Source organism: Cucumis sativus, chromosome 5 (assembly GCF_000004075.3).
Source record: "Cucumis sativus cultivar 9930 chromosome 5, Cucumber_9930_V3, whole genome shotgun sequence".
Lineage (NCBI taxonomy): Eukaryota > Viridiplantae > Streptophyta > Magnoliopsida > Cucurbitales > Cucurbitaceae > Cucumis > Cucumis sativus.
Window position 1 is genome coordinate 25,838,231 of NC_026659.2, and position 21,505 is coordinate 25,859,735.

The window sequence follows — 21,505 nt, forward strand, 5'->3', positions numbered from 1 at the left end:
AGAAGTCGCAATAAGAAAACCGAAATTGTTGAATTTAATCACTTGAACTGGGCTTCTAACTTTGCCATTTCAGTAAGTTCCATAATACGAGGGCCTAAAATGCTACAAACCTACAACTATCCCAAATTTACATTACAATAAGAGTTGGACATAATTGAAAAAAAAATAAAAAGCAAGTCAATTGGATATATACGAGAAAATGACACCTACATTTTCTTAAGCTCAAATGAGACATGACCCAACCTTTTCCCTTCGTTCTGCACACAAGCTGCCACCTTCTTCATTTCTTTCTTCTTCTTTTGTCAGTTTCTTGTTTCGCAAAGCCAACCACGAGAGAAAAATTGATCATGATGGTTAACAACAAATGAGTAAGCAGAAGATCATTGGGTCAAATTTCCCCTTGTAAATGTTATATAAATACGTCGTCGTTTAATTACGGTAGAACTAGAAGTTGGTCGTTGTACGGGCAAGACTTGCGCCAGATTCGTCCACTCAGGATCGGCTGTGATCCAGTTAACCCACAACACCGGTAACGTTAACGAAAACTCCTCAAGCCAAAAAAAAAAAAAAAAAAAAAAGAAGAAAAAGGAAAAAAGGAAAAAGAAAAAGAAAATTATAAATTTCTTCAGTTAATTCCAATTTTTTTTTTGATATATATTTTCTTAATTTTGATGTTGTAAGTTTTGATCAGAACATCGAAGAGCAAGGCGCGTTCATCAGAAGTGGGGAAGGAGGAAGTTCGACACAAAGCTACAACAACATACCTTCAGATCCAAACTCTCTTTACTTCCCATCCCAGATCTCTCCATATACTCCTTCGGATCTCCTATTTCTTCTTCCACAACATTCAAATCGCTGCATATTCTTCCACACCTTTCTTGCTTCCTTGCTTAATTCCGATCTTCTTCACCTCTTTTCAAGCTTCCACCCTCACTCAATCATGAATCCCTTCTCCTCAGGCACGCGTCTCAGGTCTGCTTTCTACTTTTTCTATTTCTTCTTCTATTTGCACCATTTCCCGCTTTCTTCTTGTTTTCTTTCAGAATTGAATTCTCCTGTAATTACGCATTTCCTGAACATGGAGTTTGAGTTTGTAACCGATTTCTGTGTTTTGACTTGGAATTCTGCTGCTCAAGTTTCATTTTCTCTTGTTAGGAATTGGTAATGAGTGTTTAGGTTGTGTTTTCCAACAGCAGTGTTATGGTTCTTGGGTTCAATTTGTGGCCTCAGTTAATGGATTTAGGCGTGTGTACTGAGTCAGTTATTTGAATACGGAGGTAGTAATGCATAAGCAGTGAAGCGTGTTCTTTGAATCATCACTCTCACTGTGGTTATGTATCTAGCAGAATTTCGGTCTATTTGTTCTCGTCCTCCATCTATTAATGAATATATGTTACCCTCATAATGAAATGCCACGCTTTTGTAGCCTTTTTAAAGCTCTTTCTCCCAGTTTGCAATATCAGAGTATAAAATACATTCACAATTAGCAATGTCAGTTCTTTCATATAAAAGAGCAACGAGGTTTCCTTCTGATCAATGTCTCGGAAAGGGATGAAAAATTTTAAGTATTTGATCTGGCCTGATGTGCAGATTTCATGAGAAATTTTCTGGATTAGCAGTCCTTTAAGCTTTTTTGGGTCTTCATGTTGCACTCCAATGTTTTAACTGTGCACTTGCTATACACTATGCGAATACCACTACTTTGAGTTCTTAATTATAAACATGTTTTCTTTTATACTTTTAGTTTCTTTATGTTCTTATCATGCGCCACCTATTGGTCTGTAATTAGTTAATGATGTAAAGTTTGGTTTCTTATAAACACGAGAAAAAAGATAGTAAATTAAGTAAATGGTTGACATATCTGTTTCATTGTTATCTTTTATAAGCATCTTTAGCCAAAGGCTGACTTTATCGTATGATCATAACTCGATGTTTTAATACAGGGATATGATTCGGGCCATTCGCGCCTGTAAAACGGCAGCTGAGGAACGTGCGGTAATTCGAAAAGAGTGTGCTGCTATTCGAGCTGCCATTGATGAGAATGATCATGACTATAGGCATCGAAACCTTGCGAAGCTCATGTTCATTCATATGCTTGGTTATCCCACACATTTTGGTCAAATGGAATGCTTGAAGTTGATTGCATCTTCTGGCTTCCCAGAAAAGAGAATTGGGTATCTTGGTCTCATGTTACTTCTAGATGAAAGACAAGAAGTTCTGATGTTGGTCACAAACTCATTAAAACAGTATCCATTCTTCATCATTTTCACACTATTAACCCTAAATCTTGATCACTTTTCTAGGAAGTTCATTTTTCTGAGAACTTTTTGAGGTATATTATCTGCATACACATTTAAGAAGGAAGATTTTAAGCTTTTGCATTTACCTTAATTGCTCTTAGAGATCTCAACCACTCAAATCAGTATATCGTAGGACTTGCTCTTTGTGCTTTAGGAAATATTTGTTCAGCTGAAATGGCTCGTGATCTTGCGCCAGAAGTTGAAAGACTGTTGCAGTTTCGAGATCCGAACATTAGGAAGAAAGTGAGTGTTGCAAGTAGTCTGCGATGTTTTAACTAGAAACTCTCTGGTTATAAAATAGGATGAACGGCAATGTGTTCAGTCTTCACTTTCACTCTTTGAGGATAAAAGTGATTTTGTTTTAGCAATTCATGTTTGATGACCTTTTGCTTATTTATTGGAATACTTATTTTGGAAAAATGTGCCTTCCATATCGATGAAGTACAGTTGATTTGGTTGTAATTTTTTGAGCTTGTTTTCTTTTAGAGGTGCTTGCAAAAATAGCAAAAAAATTTATGATAATAAGGCTCATGTCACTACATTTTCTAAATTGCAAAAGTAACAAATTTAAAAGCCAATAACCCTCTAATAGCCGTCTGATACAACTAATTACTTGTCATATTTTTCATATCCACAATATGCAAAAAAGAGGTGCCATGAGCTGTTTTTTTAAAATGTTTTTGTCATCTGATGCAATTTCCCTTTCTTTTATTACTGCTACAGTCTGCGTTGTCATTAATGAAATAAAATAAGATTTTCTTTTTTTGGAATTTTCTCAAATACTAGAAATATTCTATTCTCGCTCTTTATTTATTCTGTTCTTGTAACTTGAGAGCTCCTGATTGTGAGTGCAGGCAGCATTGTGTTCAATTAGGATTATAAGGAAAGTACCAGATCTTGCAGAAAATTTTGTTAATCCTGCTGCCTCCTTACTGAAAGAAAAGCACCATGGGGTTATGATAACAGGAGTTCAACTGTGTACAGAGCTTTGCAAACACAGTCCAGAAGCCCTTGAATATTTTCGGAAGGTATTTTATTGTCCCTTTATTGGTTCACGTGTTTGTTGATGCATGAATTGTTTATCACGTCCTGATCATGGTGATTGACAATGCCAAGACTGCTGATATATTTTGTTCTTGCTGGATGACATGTACTATTATGTGTATTTCTCTGCAATTTTGGATGTGGTGTTGAATTGACATTGTTTTTTTATCATTTTCTTTTTCAATTGTAAGCAGTAGCTTATATAAAAGGTTTACTAATTTAGCATTTTGCCATTTCTTTAAGATGAGCTTTTTTTTTGTTATACTACAATGTTTCACATTACATTGAAATGATGGAGCTATATGGTCTTGGTTTTTGTTTCTAACGGAAGAATTGTATTTTACCTCCATACAGAAGTCAACAGAGGCCATAGTCAAGACACTAAAGGATTTGGTTAATAGTCCGTATGCCCCTGAGTATGATATTGCTGGAATAACGGACCCATTTCTTCACATCCGGATGCTTAAATTTTTGCGTGTCTTGGGCCAGGGAGATGCAGATGCTAGCGACTGCATGAATGATATACTTGCACAGGTAAATTTTCGCCAGCTGCAAATGCAACCTATATAATAGTATCATATTGTTTTCAAGCATTTTGTAGGCCATTTTACTGTAGTAAATAGCCATCTCAGATGTCTTCTTACTGACCTACACGTCTATTTTTATTTCTAATTCCAAGTGTCCCTTGTCTTGTGGGAGGAAACATCAGGTGAATTTTTTAGATTAATGCTCTTATTAGAGTTAGCCAGCATCTTATCCAATTTTGGTCCTACACAGATTGATTTTATTGCATTTCTTTTTCGTATCATGTGAGACAAACTCTGCTCTCTTACTTTATAGCTTAAGAATTTGATTTTGGCATAAATTTCAATGGCAAGTCAAATGCTGTTTCTTTGCTAAACCTTCACCCGGTTTTTGTTTATTTTATCCATATCATTGCTGGTTACTTTATCTTGATTCATACTGATATCTGCCAACCACTGGTTTGTTGTTACTTTTACTTGATAACCTTTCTCCTCTCCGTTTCCCGTTTTAATTTGATTTTTTTTTTCTTAGGTGGCAACAAAAACTGAATCAAACAAAAATGCAGGGAATGCTATTCTATATGAATGTGTTGAAACTATTATGAGTATAGAAGATAGTGGCGGCTTACGTGTTCTTGCTATCAATATCTTGGGAAGATTCTTGTCTAATCGCGATAACAATATCAGGTTCTTTTGATAAAACTTGAGTATTTTAATTTATTGCTTATTAAGTTATTTCACGAGAATTCTATTGCATATAGTGCATGGAATCAGAAAAATAATCATTTGGTTTCTTCTGCATACAATATGGTGTAAGAATCTTCTTTTGATTCAGTGAAAAGCTTATAAAAGTATGATATTTGGGAAGCTTATGAAAAAGCAATTTGAGTTAATAACAAACGAGTGAGGTATCAAAAAGAAATTGCAACGGAGCACTCAAGAGAAGCACTGAATCTAGATTTGTCCTTTATTTCCTCTCAATTTGATTTTTTTTTTGGATAAAAAACAATTTCAGTGATTGAATAAAACATTCAAAGACATCCACGAGGAGCCCAATCAATGGGTATACAAAAGGAGCCCAATCAGAGGGTGTACAAAAGGTGTTTCCAATTTGTAACAAGGATAGAAAAATTCTTATATACAGTCCACTAAAAAAGGCACTATGAATGAGTGTTGATTATGTCCTTTGTCGTCTTGTTCTTGTCCCGGAAGATTCCATCACTCCTTTCATCTCATATCTTCTACAGAACACACAAATAGTGCTAAGCCACAAATGTTCTTTGTCAGCTTTCAAGGGTGGCCAACTAAACAATAAGTGAAGCCAGCTCTGTGTATCATTATGGCAAGCAACAGTCGAGTTGAAGGTAGTAAAAGATACTGTCCAAATCTCTCTAGTTGTTGTGGGTCAATCAAAGAAGACTTGTTGGTATGACAAAGGCTGCACCAAGAGGGAGATATGTTGATCCACGGGCAACGTCTCTGTAACCTGTCCATTTTGTTGAGACAGAAATTTGAAATTTCGGAAATGAGAAATTTCACTCTTTTTGGACAGGGTCAACTCCAAAGTTTGTTGTACAAAACAGTCGGTGAAGTGTGCATGAGGAGAGGAAAGTATATAAAGACTTTGTATTGAAGCAATAGAATCAAGCTTCCATGTCCATTTGTTTCTTCAGTCAGTGATATTAAAATTAGAAATGAGATGGGTGAATTCAGTTCATTCCAATGTCTCATCATCTTTTAGGTTTCTTCTTAAAATGAAGGGACCAATTGCAATGTTCAGTGTTCCACACCTCCTCAATATGCATCTTTTGATCCTGCCAGCCAATAGAGTTCGGGAAGTTTCTGCTTAAAAGTGTAGTCTGCAAATCAAGAGTGATGCCCAAATGCTGTAGTTGATCCATTCTCGATGACACAATGAATATTCCCATTGTGTGTTTGGTATGATGCGGGTAAGGCATAGAGACCTTAGGGCTATGATTGAGGAGTTTTTTCTCTATCCGCTGTGGCTTGCTAGTGTTTGTGCGATTGTTCGGGTTTTATGGGGCGAAACAGAATAGTAGGGTGTTTGGGGGGGTTGACAGGGAACTCAGGGAGTTATGGTCCCTTGTTAAATTTCACGTTTTCTAGTGGGCTTTATTCTATTGGCACGATCTTTTATAGTTGGAGTCCCTTTGTGTAAAGGGAGCCTGCTTTTCAGTGGGTTTTGTTTTTTTGTATGCCTGTCTATTCTTTCATTTTTTTCTCAATGGAAATTGTTTTCATTAAAGTAAAAAATCCAAGACCTTTGTGTAGCACAACGTATTTCCATGGACTTTATAGGGTATTTTTGTTTCTTGTTACTGAAGTGTCTGTAATTTCTCTACTTCCAATCCTACACAACAGTGATTAAGCATGTTATCTCAAGGCATATATTTTTATATGCTTCCGTTTTTTGGGTTCCACGTCTAGAAGTTCCATAACCAGTTAGTTATCGTTTCATTTTCAAGGAAATAAAGGTTCCACAACCAGTATATGAAAAATCCACTGCGAGTTTACAAGCTCAAAATGCAATCTTTGGGCTAACAACTTAATCAAAGTGTCATTGTCTTTAACAGGAGGTTTTGGTATGTCACTATCGATATAACTGATTGAAATGAAGGTTATGAAATTAGGGCAGTCTACCTTCTAAGAAAGTTGCTAGTTCCGCTGCTCCGGGAGAGAATTCCACGATTCGATTGATTCTTGGGCGTCCGGGGAGAATGCCGCTGCTCAGGCTCAGAGATGAGATCCTGCCTAGATAAAGAAAGAGAAGAGAAATCTCTCAAAAAGAAGGAATGAAAAAGATAATATAATCAAGCGGCCATAATCCGCTCCTCCTTATGGATGTTCTTGTGCTTGTTGGACACAAAGGATGAAATCCAGCCACAAGTTTCCCTACGGCTACCTTGTTGGGACTTCTCCCCTCCCTTCTTCGGTCTCACTATTTCCTTTTAGTGGAATTCATGTGTTAAGCAAATGTCACTTTTCTGGCTAAAATCAAGGCTTTTTTCTTGCATTTTGATATGATATGATAGTCCCAGCAGAGGGAGTTTAATCCCTTGCCACGGAAGGATCAGTTCCGGCAGACAGACTCAGTCCAGACCTATGGAATCTAACTCTTCTTCCTCTTCCTCTTTCTATGGCTTTGCATTCTTTTTGCTTTGGGTTTTCCTTTCTTCTCGGCTTCATATTGCGGAAAAAGTCGATTTGAGAGCGTGTAAAAAATAATAGATGAAAATGTAGTCCTTTTATTTCATCCTATAATAAGGCTGATTTTATGAAAAAAATTTCAGCTAACATAGCCCAAAACAGTGGAGGAGAGTGATTCTGACTAGAAAAAGATAGTAGGAAAAAGAAGATTTGCATTTCTAATGTTTGGCTGGTAGCCTAACTGTTCATTGAAAAAGCTTTTCTAGAACTTAATTTGCAATTGTTTAACCACAAAATATTCACCTATATCAGCTTAGTATAAAGGTTCTCAAGTTCCTTAGGTACACTAATCAACATATTGCTCTTTGAATGTTTCTTAGATATGTAGCATTGAACATGCTTATGAAGGCAATCACAGTAGATGGTCAAGCAGTGCAGAGACATCGGACGACTATCTTGGAATGTGTAAAGGTACTTTGTATATCTTGTTAATTCATTGACTATCTTTATTTTTTAACTTTCCATGTTTGAAATGTTCCTTCTTTGTTGAATCAAATGAATAATGACCTCTAACTCTTCCTATCATTCTCTGATTGCACAGGCAATTTCTCGTTAATAATTACTTAACTAGCTACGATTGAAGTGATGGGAGTTTGGGATAAAGTCACAAATTCATACGTGTTTTATCCCCTATTTTTAAAATTTTATTTTTTCCGTTTTGAGTATTTACTTGAAAACCTTTTGAGAACTACAAATTATAGCAGCTCTTTGAATGAACTGTGCTGGTACTGGAAATAGACCAACGGTGAAGTTTCATACAGGTTATGGTTGGGGTAACATAGAAAATCTTGGATCAACGTGTAACTGATTATAGCCTTCTTGATTGATTCCTGTGCAAATTTGTGGAGAAACTGGTCGATTGGGCATGCTTCAAAACATTATTGTTTTGTGTTGTCTCAGGATTCAGATGCTTCAATCCGGAAAAGGGCTCTTGAACTTGTATATCTTCTTGTGAATGAGAGCAATGTGAAGCCTCTAACCAAAGAACTTATTGAATACCTGGAAGTTGCTGATCAAGAATTTAAGGGAGATCTTACTGCAAAAATTTGCTCAATTGTTGCAAAGTGAGCTATTCAGTTCATGTTCTTTTTGATTCTACGCTTTTTTCTCATCATGTTTGAGTAAAAATGAAAGGAACAAGTTTACATTCCTTTGTTTATTGCAACACACTCTCCTCTCTCCCTCACTCATTTTCTCAGTGTTGCTATTCTGGGAATTGTGTTTGGAAAGAAATAGGTGATCCTTTGCAATGTGGGAAATTAGATGTTGAAATTTGGGATACTTAAGTATTTCAAGCTTCTTTCAGTATTCTTGCCTATGTTATTTTTGTGATTACTCTCCTATATTTCATCAGATCCAAGATCTTGATTGTAACTTCATTGAGATTGGTGGGAGCTTTCATCTTCCGTTTCAATATTTCTTTCTTCATAAAATTGGAAGTCAGTGGTTTCTTATAATGTCTAAAACGAGTCAATATTTTCTGATATCACGTGGGAAGATTTGCATTTGCATTCTTAGAGGTCGAGGTGATAGCAAGTTAAGCCAAAAGGAAGTAACTTGGTTCTTAGTGGATTATGATTTCTAAGTTTTAAAACAAATTTGATGTTCAATCATAATTTATATCTCAAAATTTTATTTTTTTTAAGTTTTCAGTTTCTCACTGATAGAACCATAAAGTTCTGTCTTCTTTTTCCATTTGTCTTTTGACTTGGGATAACCGAGTGTGCGAGTATTTAGGACTAGTTGAAAGTTACTTTAACTTTTTCTCTTATATAGAAAAGAATAGAAAGCTCTCGAGGATGATGTTCTAATTAACACTTATCCTGATGTTGCAGGTACTCCCCAGAGAAAATATGGTACATTGATCAGATGCTAAAGGTTCTCTCTGAGGTATAGTTTGAATTCTCATCTGATTTTCTTTATAATCTCCTATCTTTTGGATTCTTTAAATCGTTTCTCTTAGCTATTCAAGGTCCTTAATTTTCTTTTCTAGTTTTCTGAATGAACACATCACAATTATTTCTACAAGCACAATTTCGCCCCCATAAAGAATGTGGTGTTCTATTTGCATATCACAAATTTAAAGTTACCATCGATTTGAGATGTTCTCGAATCTCGATGATGTTATATTTGTTGAGTGCCTTGTTTCTTATCATTCCATTTCAACTCCTATTTTGAGTGTTCTCTTCAGTCTTTCGTTTGTCATTACCTTTGTTTTCTTTTTCTGCGTGAATTCAATAATTTTTTATTGATCCAAAGAGCTAATCCTACAAACCTGCCATCAAGATTCATATTCCCTTTGGTAAAATCTCTGATGCTTATGCATTGCATAGTAGGCTGGAAATTTTGTAAAAGATGAAGTATGGCATGCTCTCATTGTCGTGATAAGCAATGCATCGGACCTCCATGGGTATACTGTAAGGGCCTTGTACAGAGCATTTCAGATATCCAGTGAGCAGGTATTATTGGTTCTTTTTTATTAGTAAACAGCAATTATCCGTTCCCCCACCCCACCACACACACCCATCCCTCACACAAAGTTTATAAGTGGGTGCCTTTATGCCAATGCTGACATGTTAAGCAGGAAAGCCTTGTTCGAGTGGCAGTTTGGTGCATTGGTGAATATGGTGACATGTTGGTTAATAATATTGGAATGCTTGATATAGAGGATCCCATAGTTGTAAGTACTCTTCCCATGCTCTTCTTTTATATTTTCTTTTTTATTTTTTTAAAACTTTATTACTATTATTATTCTTTTCTTTGATGGACATTTTACACAATTCTCTTAGTGATCCGCGTATTAAAAAAGTTTTCATTAAAGATGAAGGAATACAGAAGAGAGGACAAAAAATCATCAGAACTTGCCTAGGAGCTTCCTCAAAGCACGCCCATGTGCCTAATACCTAGAAGAGGATAGGAAAATTTGATACATCCTAGCATCGAGGGGACTTTTTTTCTAGGTTCTAACAAACTCCTAACCAAAAGGGTTTTTATTATTATTTAGATGATTTTAACCTAATAGTTAAGGAACTAAAGAAAAGGTACTGTTCCTTCAGTGACATCTGATAGGTTTTGTTGAATGTTTGTTTATAACCGTGCTGAGTTTTAACTATTTATTACAGGTAATATAAACTAGTACTCTTATCTAAAAAAATGTAATATAAACCAGTACATAATTTCTGATTTTACAATATTGCTAGAAAAATCTCAGGAAAAGTAATCAGTATGAAGTAGCCTGTTTATCTTAAAAAACTCTTAACTTTGAAGCTTTCACACATGCATTTGTAAAAAATAAATAAATAAAGTGTTGATTTTATGGAATAAATCTATATTTCATTTATTATTTAGTAGAGATACAAGCCTATATATAACCATAGAGAAATACACTTAAGGAAATAATATCAAATAATATCTCTAGAATTATATCTCCTAATAATAATCTAATTATATTAATACCCTCCCTCAAACTCAAGGTTGAAATCACAAACTTGAGTTTGCTAAGAACTAAGAAAAGAAACAATATATCTAGAATAGAATAAAAAACCCGAAGAACAAACACACAAAGAACTTCTAGGTTAGAACAAACCCACGAAAAACTTCTGGGATAGAAACATAGATCCTCGTATAGAGATCTATAACAGAACCTAGGAAGAACGAAACAAGAACTTCGAGGGGCAAAATGAAAGAGCAAAACTGAAGCAAAGTAGAATCAAAGCTGGACGAAAACAAGGTCGGAATTGGACAGAAGTGTTTTGTCGGATCAGATGGAACTGAACGAACTAAACTAGAGCAAGTCAGAATCAGATTAAACGGGAAATCTGGGGCGAACAGAACGGAAACTGAACTGAATGGAGCAGAGAGGCTTAGCGGATCTGAACAAAAACAGAATGGAGGCGTCGTTGGATCTGGGCTTCGATCTAAACTTCAAAGGCAGACATGAAGAATGGGTCTGAATGAAATCATACAGGTCTGGAACAAATTGGAGGCGGACGCGAGGATCTGAGGACATGGGGTTTCATGGGTTTTGTCGAGACAACATAAAAAGATGGAGCAACGACAACGAAACACAGCGGCGAGCGGAGCTTCTTGGACGATGGACAAAACCGAAACTCTTCGGCTGGGCGTTCGGCTTCAACTGGCAGAGGCGTTCGGCTTCAACTGGCAGAGGTTCAATCGGCTGCTTGGCTAACAGAAAAACAAGAGGTCGGACGAAGAACTATGAAGGAGATGGCCGCCGCGGACGCTAGTGAAAAACTAATGGGGTTTCTGGGGTTTGGATAGTGGCAGATTTGAACAGCAATGAGTGGCAAAGGGAAGGTGCAACGACAACGGCAGATTTGCAGATCTAAGGGGTGGCTTCGGCTAATGGGAGATGATTTTGCCTCCGTTGATGGCTAATGAGAGATGATTCTGCCTCCGTTGATGAATGATCAACGGAGGCAGAGATCAAACGGGATGTGGAGGCTAGAATTCAATAAGGCGAAAACCCTAGAGCTCTGATACCATGTTGATTTTATGGAATAAATCTATATTTCATTTATTATTTAGTAGAGATACAAGCCTATATATAACCATAGAGAAATACACTTAAGGAAATAATATCAAATAATATCTCTAGAATTATATCTCCTAATAATAATCTAATTATATTAATATAAAGAATATACAAGGGATACAAAAAACAAGTCCCAACAAGTTCATCCATACTTTTATTGTCGTTGCTTGCTAAATCAACTACTAATTTGAAAGATTTCCAGCAAAGATATGCTAATCATTATAACTTAAAAGTACAACAAGCGTCATTAGATTTATTATTTATTTTGTTTGTCTATCTTCCCTTATTGATATATAGTGGACCGGTGGTCATGAATGGCCTAACCTTTTTTCTGGATCTAAGCCAATCCATTAATTTGTCTCATATCACTCTTTGGTTTGCTACTTCTATCCTTATGTGGCTTGTTTTATATTGTGTAATTTCTTTTATGGAACCGTTGAATCAGTATCAAAATCTCTTTACAGGTAACGGAAGCTGATGCTGTGGACATTGTGGATACTGCTATAAAACGTCATGACTCAGATCTTACCACCAAAGCAATGGCCATGATTGCTTTGCTGAAGCTCTCTTCTCGTTTCCCATCATGTTCTGAGTATGTGATTGCCAGTGCTATTATCTTTTTGCTGATATGAAATTTCCTCGTAATTTTTGTTAATTGGTTTATTTCTTCACTTCTCACTGCCTGCTAGTTAAAAAACATTTAATTTCTTTGGATGAAAGGGATCTTTTGTAACTTGTACCTCATCCTCCGCTCCTTTCCTTGGCTAAGCACAATAGCCACTCGGTTTGAAGAGTATCGCTTCAAAACCTATTAATATTTATTGAGCCAGTTTTACAAATATTTAGCCATTTATTTTGTGATTTTGATTTAAATCTTTTAACCATTATTTGCAGGAGGATCAACCATTTAATTGCTCAATATAAAGGAAGCCTTGTGCTTGAACTGCAGCAAAGATCCATTGAATTCAATTCCATCATTGCAAGTCATCAGAATATGAAGTATGTATTAGCGTGGTGTTTATTCTTTCCCCTTATGAAATTCCAAAATTTCATTAAGGGGAAGAGTTTAACTTTATGCACCGATATTAGAGCTTCATTAAATATTACAGAGCTGATGGACGCACATCTTCAGGTCTGTGTTGGTTGAAAGAATGCCAGTTTTGGATGAGGCAACGTTCATTGGAAAAAGGGCTGGTAATATTCCAGCATCACTATCGACTTCCAATGGGGCTGCAATTAGCCTGCCAAATGGAGTTTCCAAATCTGCCGCTCCTCTCGTCGATTTGCTTGACCTAAGTTCGGAAGATGTGCCTGTGCCTAGCTCTTCTGGTAGTGATTTTATTCAGGATCTTCTTGGGCTTGATTTGGCCGCAGCTCCAGAGCAACCTGGTTAGTCTTGAAAGCATTTACGTATATCTACTGTACTTTGCATTAAGTGGCTGTTTCCATTTTTTTCAATTTAACCCTTTAGGATTTATAAAATCTATACTTTGTTTTGTTAATATCTGTGTGCATAAATTTGAGAATAGCCAGTTGATCCTTCTTTGATCGATTATTTTCTAGCGCAAATTACTGTTATTTGGTTAGATTTTGGGTGGACATTAACTACTTAAACTATGTACATGTTTTTTTTTTCAACTAGTAACACAACTGTTCATTTATTTGTCAAAAGAAAGACGTTTTTAAAGAGACTGATTTGAGATTTGGGACCTCTCAAGAAGATAAATTCAGTGGTGAATAGCAAGCAACAACTACTAGTTCTCAAGAGTCAAGCCCGTTTGTTTTTTTTTTTCTCTGTATGATTTGGGATTGGTTGCTTGTAATAGTTGGTCTCCATGTTATGAAAAGACTGTCAAGTCAGTTGTGAGGCCTTAATTTGAAGGGAAAATTGCAAAAACCACCCTTGGAAGTATGATGGAGTTGCAATTACACCCTTAAACTTTCAATTGTAAAAATTGGATTCCTGAACTTTTAAACTGTTAAAATTAAACCCTTAAGCCTACACCAACTGGAGAAATAGGACTCACAAATGATAAAATTCGAACCTCAAACTCACAAAATTATTACAATTTATACAATTATGTAAGTATGAGTGCAATTTTAACACTTACATTTGTTTGACTGCCTATATTTTAGAGGTGGTTTTTGCCATTTGTTCTAATTTTAAATTATCAACTAACTTTTCTATCACTGAAATGGTGTTGTATTTTTTTATTTGAAATACTGAACATGTTTTACTTCTATTGTCATATCATAAAAGAACTTTTGTTTGAATGTTATAAAATTTGTCAATTTTTTCTTCATGGATGATCAAATATTAACCTCTATTTGTTGTTTGGAACCTTCCAATATTTTCAGGAAGCAATTTTGCTCCAAAAAGTGGAACTGATGTTCTATTGGATCTTTTGTCTATTGGAACAACACCGCCTGTACAAAATACTGCATCTGCAACTGACATATTGTCCAATCAAGAAAAATCACCTACTTCTCAATTGGATGGACTCTCCTCTCTTTCTCCTCTTTCAGCTAGCAAATTTCCTGCTGCTGTATCTGCTCCTACAATTGATTTGTTGGGTGGATTGGCTCCTAACGTGGCAAGCGCAGGTGGTAAAATTGTCATTGGTAGTTGGAATTTCTTTGTTTGACAGTAATCTTGTGAAGATTTTAATAGGTTTCCATTTTTGTCCAGATGAGAATGGTTCAGTTCATCCATCTATAGTTGCATACGAGAGTGGTTCACTGAGAATAACTTTTGACTTCTCTAAGACAGCTGGGAGCCCACAGACAACGTTGATCCACGCCACATTTAAAAATTTATCTCCTAATATCTATTCAAATTTTATTTTCCAGGCAGCAGTTCCAAAGGTAAAAAGTGATATCAATGAGTAATCCAATTCACTTGCGGCTAGTTTTTTAGTTCATAATTATGGTATTTCATAAGTATTTTGTTTTTTTAAAGACGAAGTGTTTTAAACAGCCACATACTGTCTTTCTCTAATTTTAATAAAACAAAAACACCTTTTAAATGTTGGGTAACTTTCAAAATTTCAAGCAGAATTTCGAAATCTATATTTTCTGAACTTTTGAATTTGGCAAATAATTCACAATGTCGAAGCACAAGCCAAAAAATTGCTAACATGCCTACTTTTCAAAACAGAAAACATAAAACAAAATGGTGGCATGGAATGGGTGCAAGCCTTATTTCGCCTTTTAGTTATATATATATATATATTAAAATTCAAGTGCTTCTTCCTATCCTATTCTTCCTGCCTTATGACTTGGTAGTTTTTGAGGTTATGATTGTGAAGTTGCCTTATTTTATAGAATCTCGATCCAGGTCTCTTGAATTATATTTTATAGGTTTGGATGTTTTTGCTCTGGCTATGATATTTTGGCCCTCTTTGCGTGACTTATCGTATGCACATATTGAAATCAAATATTCAAATTAGTGTGTGTAGTCTATCATACCATAATAGGCGCTTATCTTATATCTTCTTTAATATTTCAATAACAAACAATTCTGACATTTGTGTGTGACTTTCAAACAGTTTCTTCAACTGCATTTAGATCCGGCTAGCGGTAGTACTTTGCCTGGAAGTGGTAATGGGTCTATCACACAAAAGTTGAGGGTGACTAATAACCAACATGGAAAGGTATCGTTCTTTTGCAACCTCCGGAATTCAGTTTTTGATATTTTTAGAATTGTAGTGCGCTCCATGTAGTCGAATGATTACCTATGGATCTGTTTATTTTGTATAAATAATCTTCGCAATAGTTTTTCATTTTTCTCTCATTCGTGGGGAGGCCGATCATTGTCGAAAGTTTAATTGAGTACTTATATATTAAGAATATGAAACCATAATGGGTTGGGGTAGTGGTAGATATGGGAGGACACACCCTTCATTAAAAGGTTAATAAGTCATGAGTTCAATCTATGCTTATATGATGGTTGTCTTGTGAGATTAGTCGAGGTGTCTATAAGTTAGTTTGGATACTCATGGTTATAAAAAGAAAATATGTCAAGGATATAAAAGAACTCTCGGACAGTTATCTGCGTTTCATTAGAATATCACTGCAGGATTTTTGTAGACAACATCCAATTTCTTACCCAAAAATTCGATACCAGTTCTCCCTTTCTCTCCTTGTTATATCTCTACGGGATAACTTAGAATATTCTTATTTTCAGAAACATCTTGTGATGCGCCTAAGAATAGCGTACAAGGTGGATGACAAAGATATTTTGGAGGAGGGACAAGTCAGTAATTTCCCTCGTAACTTGTGATGTTGAACAGGCCGAGAAAGTGTAAAAATGGTAATAAACTGCCCCCCTCCTCCCACACTCATTCTTCATTTTGTTTGTTGCTTTAATTTTCTAATCTTATTTTTTTCTATCCAATCAATCTGAAGGGTTTTGATTTGCAGCAGCGCCATTGATGGCTGATCTTGCTTGCCTGGGGTTTCTATACAAAATCCAATTAACATCACTATGGAGACCCCCATCTCTCATGTTTCTGAATCTCTTTTCAGAGTGGGTTGGTTTGTACATTATTTTCAAGTTATTGTAAGAGGATTTTGCTTATAAAAATTTTGTCTTTGGATGAAGAAATGGGGAAAAAGCTCAAGTGTGTGTTCCATTAAAGAGATTGGGAGGTACTTCTTACTTCTTGCCATGCCACTTGTTTTGTAGTTTTTACTGTCTAGCATTATCTTTTTCAACCACAGTCACTAAGGTAAACGAACATCATTGCCAAAACCTTTAAAAAGAAAAGAAAAGAAAGGAATTCCATTCGATTTGTTTATTATTATTATTACTACTACTACTACTACTACTACTACTACTATTCCTTTTCTTATCTAAAGATAAGCTTTATAATATTTTCATTTTCCTTTCCATGCTTTTGCCTTCTGTAAGTTTATAGGAAATGTGGATGGGAGACTATGAATGTAATGTTATTCTGGAGTTGAATTAGCTCTCTTATTTTGGACCCTCTCTCCCTAATAATACCATTTTTATGTTTCGAATTCTTAGTTAATTATACATAAATATTGTAATTAAATTCCCCACAGACCTCAAGTTTCTCATCTATCTGTGGATATATATATATATATATATCTATTAAGTAGTAGGTTTAATGTTGATGTTGAAGCTACCAACTACGATGCGATTGAATATATTACATTTTCTTTTCCTTGTTTGCATGGATGGATTCTTGTCCTTTTTTAAAAGTGCTTTTTTTTTCTCTAAAGAATGATAGAATTATGAGGTGAGTGCTGAGATTTTAGACGATGGTGAATTGTGTTTTTATAACTTTTCAACTTTTCAATTTTTATAATTAGGTGACACTTATCTTTGCTTCAAATGCACAATTTGTAACAGAATGGTTGCTTGCGTGAGGTTCTTTATTATTTTATGTTGTTTCATTAGAGTACGTTATAGAACAACTTTTGACACTCAACATTAGAAGTTTGATTCTCACATTTTCATGCTTTAATTACAATACTTTTGCAAATCAAAAGTTTACAATACCTTTGCAAATGTCTGAAAAGTTTATTTATGCACCTAAGATTAGAATTATTGATGTTGATGTTAATATCAAAGTTTTAATTTTATAGTTTTATAAAAGTACAGATAAAATATAGTTTTATAAAAGTACAGATAAAATGGAAATGTTAATGAGTACTCTTTTAAAAAAATTTAAACCAAAAGTAAATAAATAAAATCTTTTATGATTTTCTAACGAATTAACATTAGTGACATTATTCATTTTATTATTATTATTATTTATGTTTCTCGGTTTTTTCTATTATAAAATAAAAATACCAAATATTTTTTAACGTTGGATTCATAAAAATGTAATAATATTGATGAAACTGTGAGCATGTTGACAAAAATTAAATATCATGCCTATAACATAGCATATAACTTAGGTTAAAATTCGTCAAAATTTAATAGTATGCTAAGTGAAAAGAGATGAATGGATATTGAGATGCAATAATTTTGTAAAAAGAGATGAATGGATATTCAGATGCAATAATTTTGTAAGAACATTAACTATTTACCTTTAAAATAGAAACATGAAAGGAGCCGATATCACCGTCATTAAATGAACAATACGTATAAAGGGGAGACTTTGTTGCATCGATCCCTTCATTCTCATTCATTAAATGAAGGGAAGTTCATTAATTATATCACGAGCAAAAAGCATGTATTTCTTTAACAATCACTTTCCATCACTTTGTCCTTCATTTTTCACCTACCCTATCACTTTGTCCTTCATTTTTCACCTACCCTATTCATTTGTTCCGTACTTTCTACCAATGCCATTTGATGAGTTTTATTTGTAAAATGTAGTATTGGATGAGTTTTATTTGTAAAATGTAGTATGTAATTTCTATTAATGTCACTGATACAGATAAAAGTCTGTTTCGTAGTTTCTACCAATGCCATTGGATGAGTTTTATTTGTAAAATGTAGTTTCTATCAATGTCACTAATACAGATAGAAGTCTCAGTTATCTTACCCTATAATAAATTATATAGTTTTGTTATATTTATAAATATTTTTATCAAATATTTATAACAATTACCTCATTATAATAAGTTACATTTTTATGATTAATATTAGATGTACAATAATATTTTTCTTTTTAAATTTAAAAAGTAACCATAAGTATATTAATGATATGTATCAGTAGACTTTGAGAATTAAATTTAAATTTTACTATATTTATAAATTTCTTCACTAGAAATAGAAAATAGAAATACTTGCATATGCAATTGTCTTAATAGTTATCAAACATCATAGAGGAGGCAAAATTTTGAATTCACTGTCACATTCAATAATTCTCTCCATTATGAATTCCCATAAAAGAGTAGTTGGTAGATCAAGGGAAAAAAAAAAATCAAATCATTTGACCTTTTGCCTATAATGAAAAAGAATCGTATCTCTCAAGAAGTAATGACATGACTTTTTAGGCTTTATTACATATGAAAACAATCTTTGCGTCCAATCCTGTCCATACTTGATCATAAGTTAAGATTTAATTTTAATGTGACCTTACAATAATAAAGAAAAAGCAATTCCCATCATCTTCCTCTTCTATCATTCATGAACCATCTGATTTTGTCTTAGAGAAGAGAGCATTATGAAATGAACTGCCAAAGAAAAGCTCACCATTGCATTTTAAGGCAATTTTGACAGATAATAGAAAACAAAGCAAATGTGCTTGTAATTCTATAACCAAATGATAATCCTGACGTTAAAGATTTGTTTCATTACCTTTTTTCTAATAAATGAGGTCGTAATTCATGAAGAAAGTACAAAAATACAGTAAGAAGATCTCAACTTGATGTATCTGAAGATTAACTAGCTCGAACATGGCTGTCGAGACTTCTTGGACCATAACCAGATTTTTGAAACGGAGAAGCTTTCGTTTTTACTTCCAATGTTAATCTTCTTCCTTTCAGCATCATCATCATCACGATCAATTGGACAATTCCCAGTTTGTGAATCTCTTATTACTTTCACAAATCTCATACTTCCCCCACTGATTCGATTACTTGTATGCAACGCAACTTGCAACTCTGATTCAGCCACAATATACTGATAGGACCCCATTGAATAGCATCTTCTTGCACTCAAACTACTACTGCTAGTTTCTCCCTCCCCTTTCTCTAACCCTCTCAATCCACCATTATTCAAGTTCCTAAATTTGCCAAGTCTAATTGAAAACACTCTCTTTTCACCAATAATGTCACTTTCTGGAGCTTTTTGAGCTGTAAGAATACCAAATCTTCCATTCTCAGTAGACTCTTCAGTTTCTTCTGAATCTTCAAAACCATATACAGGGTTTTCTATCGCAAGCACAGGTGATTGAATGTGAAGGGTCCCTCTACAAAGAGGGCAAGTTGAATTAGAAAGCAACCATGTGTCTATACAATCTATGTGAAAAGCATGACTGCAAGTAGGGAGCAACCTTAGCTTGTCTAGTTCTGAAAATTCACAAAGACATACAGCACAATCAAATGGTTCTTTTAAACCCACTATCTCTTTGTAAAGGAAAACAGGGAGAGCATCTATGAAGGCTTGATCTAAACCTGAATCATGAAGATGGAAGAGCTGTTGTAACTGTCTTTGAAAAGCAGATGATGATTCAGACAAATCTGGGAATCTATTGCTATTTGATTCAGATATTGATGATGATGAGGAACGTTGCTTTACAAGTAATCTCACTAGCAAGTGAAGAAGACCGGATATGAAAAGGAAAAGAGCCAGAATAACTATAACTAAAAGAACTGCAGGGCTTATTTTACTGCTAGAGGAAGTGGATGGAGGAGTCGGTTCTAGTTTTTGGTAGTCAATGTCATAAGCTAATGAAGAAGAATGCAAGGGGGAAATTGAGGGACTAACAGGAAAATCTCTGGTTTGAGGATGACTAAGAGACATTTTAAAATACAAACATAATTACTTCCCAACCGCAATTTTTCCTTCCATCAAACACTGAGCGAATAACTTGAAATCCTTCTAATAACAGTTATCTTCTGCCTTGTTTTCCTCTAAGCCAAAGAACTTCTTGCATTGAAGCAAACAAGCAATTGACAAGCTATATATATATATATAAACATATATATTGGACTGACAAGAAAGACAATTTATATATGGGTAATGAAAATCAACAGTAAGAATGAGAATGCTAGACTAAAACAGAGAATTTTCACTACCCAAAACGTCTAAACTTCAGTTCAAGGTCAAATTGGAAGCGGAAAACTTGGTATTTCAAAATAAATGAAGAGGCCTTGCAATTTACCTACCTGAGGCAACGGGAAATCGACTAGAAATGAAGCTGGAAGTGCATGAGCGATATGATTCATGGAGTTTGGAGAGAATCCCGATTGCGGTGGCTCAAAGACATAGCATTGGAAGGAGAAAAAGAAGAAGAAGAAGAAGAAGAGGGAAATGGGTCATTGGGGAAATGGAATCAGATGGGTGAATGAAGGTCTTACAAGAGTATGAACTTCAATGGAATGGCCCAAAATTGGCACTGAAATCAAGTGGTTTGGTTGAGTGAGGAAGCCCCAGGTGTGAAACTGTTAGGACCTTCCAGAAGGAAAAACGATGGCCGATGAGTCGGTGTTTAGTAATCTGTTTGGGACATCGTTTTGAGTATCCACCGACGTGGTTTAAATTTACATTCCGTTCGCGTCTGGAATAGGAATTAGCCAACAATCAGAATGCAATTACAACCATTTCCAAACAACTTTTGTTTAGAACGTATTAGCAAATTTCATATGGTTAGATATAGATATCAATTTAATAAGATATTGATTATTATTAATAAAATCTAAAATTTTAGTGTGAATACTTTTAAAATCAAGTTATTTAGATAATTTTTTTGAAAAAATTTATAAAAAAATAGGTGGTAACAACTTAAAATCCAAACTAATAATTATATCAATTTAAATTTGAGTATTTTATAAATGTATCACTCAATTTTCATAAGTATATCAACTAAAAGCATAATAGAAAGTTTAAATCGATAGAATTATAAAGATTAATACGCTTAATAAAATTTAAAATTAAATTTAAAATAATTATTAATTTAGAACTTAAATTTATATAACCTTAAATTTCACAGACGTCAATGTTTTCTCTAAATAATTTCAAAATAGCAATTTAAGAATTTAGAGATAAAGTTATAAATTAGTAAAAATATTATTAGATACTATTTTTTAACGTTTATAAAAATTATAGAACTAAAGTTAAACTTATAATTTAACCTATAACCTTTTTATGTTATTATTAACAACTACATATATATTTGATGGATATACGAAAGTTTCTAAATTCTTTCTCT

General features: G+C 34.4%; 2 protein-coding genes across 5 annotated transcripts; one reads left to right on the plus strand and one right to left on the minus strand.

Annotated features, from left to right (window-relative positions):
• Nucleotides 1–509: 509 nt before the first annotated feature.
• On the plus strand, nt 510–16,462 carry LOC101212445 (AP-1 complex subunit gamma-2). 4 transcript variants are annotated; one of them, XM_031885438.1, is made up of 20 exons: nt 510–529; nt 692–972; nt 1,944–2,246; nt 2,402–2,543; nt 3,155–3,328; nt 3,699–3,878; nt 4,401–4,555; nt 7,417–7,507; nt 7,997–8,160; nt 8,932–8,986; nt 9,433–9,555; nt 9,678–9,776; nt 12,116–12,243; nt 12,546–12,650; nt 12,784–13,040; nt 14,010–14,255; nt 14,341–14,516; nt 15,200–15,304; nt 15,838–15,963; nt 16,077–16,462. In XM_031885438.1, exons 2-19 carry the CDS (start codon nt 941–943, stop codon nt 15,931–15,933), a joined length of 2,631 nt encoding a protein of 876 aa, XP_031741298.1. In that variant the 5' UTR covers nt 510–529; nt 692–940; the 3' UTR covers nt 15,934–15,963; nt 16,077–16,462. The 4 variants fall into 4 exon arrangements, with proteins under 4 accessions (XP_031741298.1, XP_011655639.1, XP_011655640.1 ...); XM_011657337.2 differs by having other exon boundaries at nt 511–529; nt 16,059–16,462; XM_011657338.2 differs by having other exon boundaries at nt 511–529; nt 16,074–16,462.
• Nucleotides 16,463–18,597: 2,135 nt separating this feature from the next.
• LOC101210409 (RING-H2 finger protein ATL46) lies at nt 18,598–20,793 on the minus strand. The gene has a single exon (XM_004135429.3). The coding sequence runs from the start codon at nt 20,095–20,097 to the stop codon at nt 19,018–19,020; it is 1,080 nt and encodes a 359-aa protein (XP_004135477.1). The 5' UTR covers nt 20,098–20,793; the 3' UTR covers nt 18,598–19,017.
• Nucleotides 20,794–21,505: the final 712 nt, after the last annotated feature.

Excerpts from the sequence above, each read along its gene's own strand:
- LOC101212445 (XM_031885438.1), top strand. The coding sequence starts at position 941 with ATGAATCCCTTCTCCTCAGGCACGCGTCTCAG. Across the intron at positions 2,247-2,401 it reads GTCACAAACTCATTAAAACA|AGATCTCAACCACTCAAATC; the intron begins GTATCCATTCTT and ends AATTGCTCTTAG. Across the intron at positions 4,556-7,416 it reads AATCGCGATAACAATATCAG|ATATGTAGCATTGAACATGC; the intron begins GTTCTTTTGATA and ends AATGTTTCTTAG.
- LOC101210409 (XM_004135429.3), bottom strand. The coding sequence starts at position 20,097 with ATGTCTCTTAGTCATCCTCAAACCAGAGATTTTCCTGTTAGTCCCTCA.